At 30.5% G+C, this 8,660-nt stretch overlaps 2 protein-coding genes across 6 annotated transcripts; both read left to right on the forward strand.

The window, feature by feature from the left end:
• The first annotated feature begins 310 nt into the window (after window positions 1-310).
• On the forward strand, window positions 311-3,645 carry LOC126679521 (myb family transcription factor PHL8-like). 5 transcript variants are annotated; one of them, XM_050374568.2, is made up of 8 exons: window positions 311-674; window positions 1,447-1,504; window positions 1,808-1,869; window positions 1,946-1,978; window positions 2,089-2,164; window positions 2,255-2,324; window positions 2,728-2,896; window positions 3,127-3,388. In XM_050374568.2, the coding sequence occupies exons 3-7, from the start codon at window positions 1,839-1,841 to the stop codon at window positions 2,767-2,769; spliced, it is 252 nt and encodes an 83-aa protein (XP_050230525.1). In that variant the 5' UTR covers window positions 311-674; window positions 1,447-1,504; window positions 1,808-1,838; the 3' UTR covers window positions 2,770-2,896; window positions 3,127-3,388. The 5 variants fall into 5 exon arrangements, 1 of the variants encoding a protein (XP_050230525.1); XR_007640875.2 differs by lacking the exon at window positions 1,808-1,869 and adding an exon at window positions 3,402-3,645 and having other exon boundaries at window positions 343-674; window positions 2,255-2,339; window positions 3,127-3,314; XR_007640876.2 differs by lacking the exons at window positions 1,808-1,869; window positions 1,946-1,978 and adding an exon at window positions 3,402-3,645 and having other exon boundaries at window positions 336-674; window positions 2,255-2,339; window positions 3,122-3,314.
• Window positions 3,646-5,444: 1,799 nt separating this feature from the next.
• On the forward strand, window positions 5,445-8,015 carry LOC126678842 (probable pectate lyase 4). The gene is made up of 4 exons (XM_050373752.2): window positions 5,445-6,236; window positions 6,511-6,866; window positions 7,361-7,493; window positions 7,712-8,015. The coding sequence occupies exons 1-4, from the start codon at window positions 5,808-5,810 to the stop codon at window positions 7,931-7,933; spliced, it is 1,140 nt and encodes a 379-aa protein (XP_050229709.1). The 5' UTR covers window positions 5,445-5,807; the 3' UTR covers window positions 7,934-8,015.
• The last annotated feature ends 645 nt before the right edge of the window (window positions 8,016-8,660 follow it).

Below are 8,660 nucleotides of genomic sequence, written 5' to 3' on the forward strand. Positions count from 1 at the left end.
TTCAATATTTGTAAAAAGAAATAAATTTTATAAAATCTACTCAAGATTTGTTTTATCTCTTTTTTGGATTGGAATTCCCTCAAGTTTGTTTTGAACTTGAGGGAGTCATGTTTACGATCTACACCATTCATTATAAAATGAACGGTGTAGATCAAAAAAACACAATTTTAATTAAATTAATCTATACCGTTCATTTTACAATAAATGGTGTAGATCGTGAACATGACCCCCTCAAGTTTAAATGAACTTGAGGGAATCCCAATCCCTCTTTTTTCTCCATTTATTGAGCATGATATGCAAACTGATTCACTACACCACAAATTTTTTTAGCAACAATTTATAAGAGAATGGTTTATAATTACTCCCTGATTTCTCTATTTTAAAGTTAATTGTGTTCTATTTCAAAAAAAAGTTAACGGTTTTCTAGGGGCATTTGGTAATCTTTAGATGGTAAAAATAAAAACATTGGGCACGTAAATACGACTTTGAAAACTCTTGATTTTTTTTCTTTCTTCTCTAAGTTTTTTTTTTTGCCAAATCTCTCTTCTCTAAGTAATTACGTTTCATTGTGTTATAACTGTTGATTTAGCATCCTCGTCAACATCATCACCTTCCTCCGTCTTCCATATTATCTGATACTGCTCGCGGTTCATCTTGTTTGACAGTTGAACCAGGTAATTAACGCATAATTATGAAATTAATCTTGATTTTAGTTTTTTTTTGTCAAAAATCGCTTGCTTTCAAATTTCACTTTGGAGCTTTTTCATTTCAATTAGTTTTCATTTTAGGTTTTAATAGATTGAGCTTGATTTGGATTTTGTTTTAGGTTTTCATTTTGATTTTGATTTTTATATTGAATGACCTAGTTTAATCCACTAAGCCCGATGTCTGCACTATTGCCAGTCCCAAATGATAATATTCTTATGTAGAAGTTGAGTTGCTTAAAGTCTTCTAATGGTCACTCAATACTTTTGTGATAAAACTAAACCACAAATTTCAGTGATATAGCTTAAAAAGAAATTAATCTAGTGAAATATGGATGATGAACTTTTGTCTCACTTATGGTAGCATGTATACCCCTTTTGGCTATATGTATTGGCATGAAATGTTTATGAATTGACATAAAATGTTCAGTTCAACATTTTTGTTCACAATGTGCCTTTGGTTGTTTGAAGTTTATTCAATGTATGTGGTAACACTTGGTTTTGGTAAAATCTTAAACTCTGGAATTTGGAAAGCGTGGTTGTTTTCTGCCATGTCTGTTTGGGCATGGTGTTTCTGTCCTTATCCTCATCTATATTATTATTGTTTTTTTTAAGCAATGTTTTTTTCCCTTTCAAAAATAGTTCCTCAAATGCAAACCATTTGCTTGTGATCCTTCAATTTTAATGATTAATTTTTTTTGTAAAATGAAAAACTGAGATAATTCTTTGAAATCTATGCTAGGTTTATTAATCGAGAGAGCATAGACTTCTCATATGCTCAAAGTGTGCAAGCCGTTCAGGTACCATTTCTTCTTTAGTTCATTGGTAGGTTATATTATAATTTATAAACATAGCAGTTTAACTTCTAACATTGATTTACGCATTACGCCCTTGAGCCCGATGAAGCTTCCTTTGATTTGAATGAATTACGATGATGTTGTTGCATCTAGAGTTTGAAGTTATTTAGCAGATTAAAACAGTAGGATATCAGATTTGGATAAAACACCTAGAATAGTTATAGCTTATAGGCCTTTGTTTTGTCATTCAAATGTTATGGTGGATTATCACACTCATTCTTCAATTCCTCAATAATGGATTTGCAGAATCGAAACATGAAGGTGGTTTAGTCTACTGATGCAAAACTTAGGCTTAAATGGACTCCTGAGTTGAGTATCTATATATGATCTTATCATTAAACTATAAAAAAATGGCAAGCTTCTAATTCTTTTGGACATTGACAGAGGCAACGCCAAAGATTGTGTTGAGGATGATGGGTATTATTGGACTAACTTTGTACCATTTAAAGAGTCATTTACAGGTTTAAATGATTGGCTCAATCCTCCTTGCTTTTACCAATTTAGGCAATGTAAATTTTTTGATGCAGATTACAAAGAGATACAAAGTACTCAAGGCGAATCTAAAGCACGCATTGCTGAGGGAATCCGAAATCCAATCGACGAGTAATGCTTAAAAATAATGCGTTTTAATTGTTATTATAAAAGAAAAGCTCTTAGACTGATAAAAATTGAATGTGTTGTGGTGTTGAACAGAAGCTTTCAGATTGCTCAGGCTCTTGAAATGAAAAAGGAAGTGCAGAGAAAACTTCATGAACAGATTGAGGCAGGATTAGTTTAAGTAAGAAACTTAATTTCATTAAGGAATGAAGAATACCAATCCAATTAAGTATGTAATTCTCTGGCGCAGAGACATTTACAGCTGAGAATAAAAGAACAAGGAAAATACTTATTTTAATGTTCCTTGATAATGAATTACCAGATTAATATCATAATGATAACTCTTTTGAGCCATTAACTGTATTAGGGATTTATCTCAAAGAATTATGAGACTTTTATATCTAAATTAGTAGGCCTCTTTCCATCTCCTATTAATTCAAAACCAGAGACCTTAGTTCTGTTATTCTTATTTGACTCATACTTGCTTAATTGCTAGATATTTGACTTATACTTGCTTATAGCAAAGGGAAACATGATCCATTAAAGTACGGAATGCATCTCATTTTCAGGTTCAAGTGGTTGGCTTGCTTTGCAGAATTCCTGAGAAATAAAGCAGGCATGAACTGCTACGGAGAGTTGCTGTCGGCGGTAGCGCCTTTGCTAGTAAAAATAGAACCAATTCACATTCTAGAAGAAAATCTAAATGAGATAGCCAACTAAGCAGATGATCTACTGGAGGTACATATAACATAGATACTGCATTGTCACATGATCTGACTCTTTTTGTCGGATACTTAGTTCAGCAGTAGCTTTAAACTTGTTACTTTTTAGTCAGTAGTCATTCCATCTATTCATTGAACATATGAATTCAATTTTCTAAATAGCATTCCTTACAGTTTTCTGCAATGTTAATAATTGTTAGTAGTGATTTGTTTTCAGTGCCATGATTATGTATCTTATTAGTGCAGGTGAACTTTTTAACCAAGCTGGTGGCTCTAAAACCTGGGAAGACTGGTTAAGAAATGATAACAAAATGTAATGCTAGGAAAAGATGACGGAGCTGAAGATACCGCTAGTAAAGAGGAAAACACTAGGGGTGAAAGTAATTCAAACGGACTGCTAGAAATGTGCTCAATTTTGAGTGACAGCTCTTGCAGTTAAGTACTTGTTCTTTTGCACATTTCTCTCATTATATATATTCTGTTTGTATATTCTGAATATTATCTTTTATGTGATTTTGTAGGATTTCATGAAGATATTTGTGGAAAATGATTCTGTAGCAGAAAAGACATTCAATGTTTTGTGATTTTGAATATCGTTATTTTTTATGGAATATTTTCCGTTTTTTAATTTTGGTGAATATTTTCTTTGTGATGTAATGGATGGAATAGATGGAATTTGTTGCGATATAATGTATGGAATATTTTGTGATGTAATGGATGGAATATTTTCGTGATGTAATGGATAAAATATTTTCCGTTTTGTAATGTAGTGGGTGGAATTGTTGCCTTATAAAAATAAGTGTTGCTTAAAGTACTATACAAATTGTTGCCTTATAAAAATAAGTGTTGCCTAAAGTACTATATAAATCGCTGCCTTATAAAAATAAGTGTTGCCTAAAGTACTATACAAATTGTTGCCTTATGAAAATAAGTGTTGCCTAAAGTACTATACAAATCGTTGCCTTAAGAAAATAAATGTTGCCTAAAATGCATTACAAAACTGTTACAGTAGATGTTTGAGTCTGTTGCTTTTGTTAAAAATTGCAGCGATTTTATTTCTATTACAATAGTATAAAAAAACTGTTGCAATAGCTATCAAAACCTATTGTAGCGGCCGCAAATGTAGCTGATTGAAAAGCGTTGCAATAGACCTAAGGCAACAATTTTTGTACATACAGCAACACTTGTCTGGTGTTGCTGAAAGTGACTTATGTGGTAGTGAATATACATTATCATAATATTCATATTAAAAAAGTTCCTCATTGATATTTTAATATAATAATGCTCCACTTGTTCGTCACGGAAAATTACAAATTTTCCATAGGCCTTAGTTAAATAAATTACTGATGAACTTATGAAAATTATCGAGGTGTTAACTATACAGATATAATACTAGAAAAAAGAATTTAATATAATTTTAAGATGTCTTGCGTAAATAAAATGAGAATAATTCATTATAAATATAGCTGACTCCTTCAATATCTCCACGAGAAGAAAAAAGTATGAATGTATGAAGCTGCCTAAGAAAGTGTTCCCACTTTGCATGTTGGAATTCGCTAACAGTCACATGACTCTTAATCCAATGTCGAATATTTGCTCTTTCTAGAAAATGTCATATAGTTTTCTTCTAGGTTAGACTTATTTTTTTCATTATGAGGTGTCATGAACGGGTTTTAATTATAAAACGGTATCTTTAAATTTTTTATATTCAGATCAATTTTCACTCGAGCCGGGTAGGTCTCTTGGGGAAGACAAAGTTCTGACTTCAAATTTTAAACAGCTACATACATGAATACGGTTCGAACTCACAATCTCACTTAATGTAAAAAAACACCTTAACAACTCATCTACGGTTTCACCCTCTTCTGAATACTTCGTGTATTTTTTTTCCTATTCTTTTTTTTAATTCTCTAGTTTATAGATTCTGATGTTCTTCTTTTATAGGTTAAATTCATTTTAAAATCCCTAATCTATACGATTTTAATTTATTAGATCCTTCATCTTTTATTTAATTTTTTAGATCCTTAAACTTTCATTTTTTAATTTATTAGTTCATTTTAAATGGACCTTATTTAATTCATTGGGTCTTTAAACTTTCATTTTGAGTAATTAAACTTTCACTTTTGGTTTATTGGGTCCTTAAGTGGACTCAAAACCACAATAATTCAAAAAATGTAAGGACTTGAGAAAGTTAAATAAAAAATGAGAGACTTTATAAATCAAAATTGTATAGTTTAAGAATCTCAAAATGAATTTAACTTTTTTTTTTATATATAATTGGATATGGGAACGCTTGTGAAAATAATCGAATCCACGATTTAACAGTTTGCTGCCCAGCATTTATTTTATTTGAAATAGTGTTCATTGTTAAGTCTGATATTCAAACGTAAAATCGGATTAAGATTTTATAAAATATATGGCAACTTGATAGTGAAAAATAAAATGATGTTAGATATATCAAATATGCAATAAATAATAACATATTCATTTTTTTAATTAAAAAACATCCTCATTAGAATATCTGCATATTTACTATAACAACAAGCATATAGACAATTAAATTTTAAAAATAGCAAATTAGTTTAATTTATGATTCACTGTTTTTTTTCCTTCTAAAAATAGCTCTAAGCACAACTAGAAACTTCAACTGCCATCATCCGTCCATCCTTACAATTAACACCAGTTTAATTGAGCTTTTAACCATAACTAAATAATTTCATATCAACCATCTCAATTTTTAAAACCAATTTTTTTTATAACCATTAGTAATCTACTATTTTTATCTCCTTCACCACTAATAAAACCATCTCCTACCCAATTCTTCAAGCTAACCCTGGGATAAAATAAATACTTTTCTTAATCAAATTTTATTTTTTGTGGCATTTTTGTAGTCTAAAAGATCAAAAGGAGTGTATAAATTAACAAAGATGGCCGTACAAGGGCTTGTTGGATTGGCTCTTTGTATGGTCATCTTTTGTTTCTTTTTCACTCCTATTTTATGTAATGCCCAAAAAATGAATGTTATTGACCGTTGTTGGCGAGAAAACCCTAAATGGCGAAGAACCCGACAGCAGTTGGCCACATGCTCCGTTGGTTTTGCCGGAAAAATGATTAATAATATAGGAAAAGGTGTTGTTAACTATAAGGTCACTGATCCGAGCGATGACCCGTCAAACCCTAAACCCGGAACTCTAAGATATGGAGCGACTATGATTGATGGGAAAGTATGGATAACTTTTAAAAGGAATATGCAAATTAAACTTGAGAAACCTCTTCTCATTAGTAGTTTTACTACACTTGACGGTCGTGGTGTTAACGCTCACATTACTGGTAGTGCATGTCTTTTAGTGTATAAGGTATTGTGTTTTTTTCTTTCAAATTCAATAAAATAATTAGACTTTTATGTTTAGATTTGAGTTAGTTTAGTTTAATTGATAAAGTTGTGTTGTTAAGGAATTTGATTGTGAAAATTTCACTATTTTAACTCAAAATTTTAGTGGATTGGGTTAATATTAGACCAAAATTTTAAGTAATGCCATAGTGTTTATATTCCTGAAAATGCTTTGAAACTTAAAATTCTATATTTATAATATATCCTTATAAGATTTTACATTTATTCATGATATTTAGGCAACAGATGTAATTATCCATGGCCTAAGGATTCACCATTGTAAGGCAGTAGGACCAAGCACAGTGAAGGGACCCAATGGACAAATGGTGCCACTTGGCCAGATGGACGGTGATGCGATCAGATTAGTGAGCGCATCAAAAGTTTGGATAGACCACAACACACTGTATGCATGCCAAGATGGTCTTCTGGACGTGACACGTGGATCTACAGATATTACCATATCGAATAACTGGTTTAAAGACCAAGATAAAGTTATGCTTCTGGGGCATGACGATGGGTATGATAGAGATAAGAACATGAAGGTGACTGTTGTTTACAATCATTTTGGACCCAATTGCAACCAAAGAATGCCAAGGTATTAAATTTTAGTCGATGGTTTTTATAAGGTATTTAATTTCGAAAATTACTGAATTTTATAATTCAATTTAGTGATTAAGCTTTAATTTCTTATAAACTTAGCGTGGAACGTTCATGAATTAAGCTCGATTAGAACGTTCCGGAAGCTGTGCGAGCAAGTCTAATCTTATATGGGTGATCCGTTTAATGGTTAGAAAAACCTTAGTCGATGACTGTATATTTACGGCTTTTATCATCTTTCATCATCCTTTAGAATAGTTCACTCAATGTGTAGAAAAATCGTTCATCTTTTTAATTTTTATTATTATTAGTAAAAGTTTTAGCTTTAAAAAAAAAGTTTTATCTGATTTCAAGACAGATGTTGCCTACATGCATGACATACATGAACTTTCATAATATTTCATTTCTTGTCACAATACCTTCATAATAATTCAACTCCATTTTCTTTTAATTTTTTTGGATATTTTATTTATAAAATGAATAATATTTTAGGGTTCGCCATGGATATGCACATGTAGCCAACAACCTGTATCAGGGATGGCAACAATATGCAATTGGAGGAAGCATGAAGCCAAGCATTAAGAGTGAAGCTAACTACTTCATTGCATCAAAAGGAAACAAAGAGGTAAATATGTTCATAAGGTGTCATATAAAATTTACTTGAGCTTAATATTTAAAATTGTAATGCAAACATTAAAATGAAAAAAGAAACAGAAATAATACTTTTCTTATTTATAAAAATTTCAAAAATAGAAACGAAACGCCAAATTTTACGACTCTAAAGTTTTCGTATTTGATGAAAATAGCAAACCCTAATGCTAATTGTTTTTTGTTTTTTTACAGGTTACATGGAGAAATGGAATTAATGAGCAAACGAAGCCATGGAACTTCTACTCTGTGGGGGATTTATTTGAAAATGGAGCTTCATTCATTCAAAGTGGTCTGGGCAAGGCCAAGCCTAACTACACCGATCAACAAAAATTTCAAGTTGCAGATGCTGGTTCTGTCAGGTCATTGACAAGTTCATCTGGTGCTTTAAAGTGCGTTAGAACTATTACATGTTGAGTTAAGAATCATCAAAATGATGAACAAGAAAATAAAATAAATTCAATAAAAGTAGACATGGATGTCAAATTATTATAAGTAAATAATGTGGTTCTGTTTTTACCATATATATATCTATATGACTGTTAGCCAATTATCATTTATATATAAAAGAATATTTATTATTTTTCTTAAATCATTGATTTAAATTCCTTTAAATTAAGTTTTTAAAATGGCCTGAAATTGCAATCTCATTAAACCAAATCCATTGTATCTATGTCTGTCCAAAACTGAACTGAACTGAAAATATAGATTCGATTATGTTTTTATTTGAAGGAAATCAACAAATATGAGCTAGATAAGATATTTCAATATATTGATTTTCTAAAATTATATAATAAAGTCTTGAAATGATAGAGATCGTATGACAATAACGTTTTACTATTATTGTATATAACTTTACTAGTGGCGACAACATTCGATATTATTGTATATAATTTAACTAATAGCAGTAATTTTGGATATTGTTGTATATAACTTAACTAATATTAACAATTTTAATATTGTTGTATTTAACTTAATTGTTGTATAAAACTCAACTAATGGCGACAATTATTAATAATATTGCATTTAACTTAACTAATGGTATTAACTTTTTAATATTGCTGCATTTAATTTAACTAATGGCAACAATTTTAACTCAACCAATGGCCGCCACTTTTAACATTGCTACATGTAAGTCAACAAT

This window comes from Mercurialis annua, linkage group LG4, assembly GCF_937616625.2.
Source record: "Mercurialis annua linkage group LG4, ddMerAnnu1.2, whole genome shotgun sequence".
Classification (NCBI taxonomy): Eukaryota; Viridiplantae; Streptophyta; class Magnoliopsida; order Malpighiales; family Euphorbiaceae; genus Mercurialis; species Mercurialis annua.

Excerpts from the sequence above, each read along its gene's own strand:
- LOC126679521 (XM_050374568.2), top strand. The coding sequence starts at position 1,839 with ATGCAAAACTTAGGCTTAAATGGACTCCTGA. Across the intron at positions 1,870-1,945 it reads AGGCTTAAATGGACTCCTGA|AGGCAACGCCAAAGATTGTG; the intron begins GTTGAGTATCTA and ends GGACATTGACAG. Across the intron at positions 2,325-2,727 it reads AACTTCATGAACAGATTGAG|GTTCAAGTGGTTGGCTTGCT; the intron begins GCAGGATTAGTT and ends TCTCATTTTCAG.
- LOC126678842 (XM_050373752.2), top strand. The coding sequence starts at position 5,808 with ATGGCCGTACAAGGGCTTGTTGGATTGGCTCTTTGTATGGTCATCTTT. Across the intron at positions 6,237-6,510 it reads CATGTCTTTTAGTGTATAAG|GCAACAGATGTAATTATCCA; the intron begins GTATTGTGTTTT and ends CATGATATTTAG. Across the intron at positions 6,867-7,360 it reads TGCAACCAAAGAATGCCAAG|GGTTCGCCATGGATATGCAC; the intron begins GTATTAAATTTT and ends ATAATATTTTAG.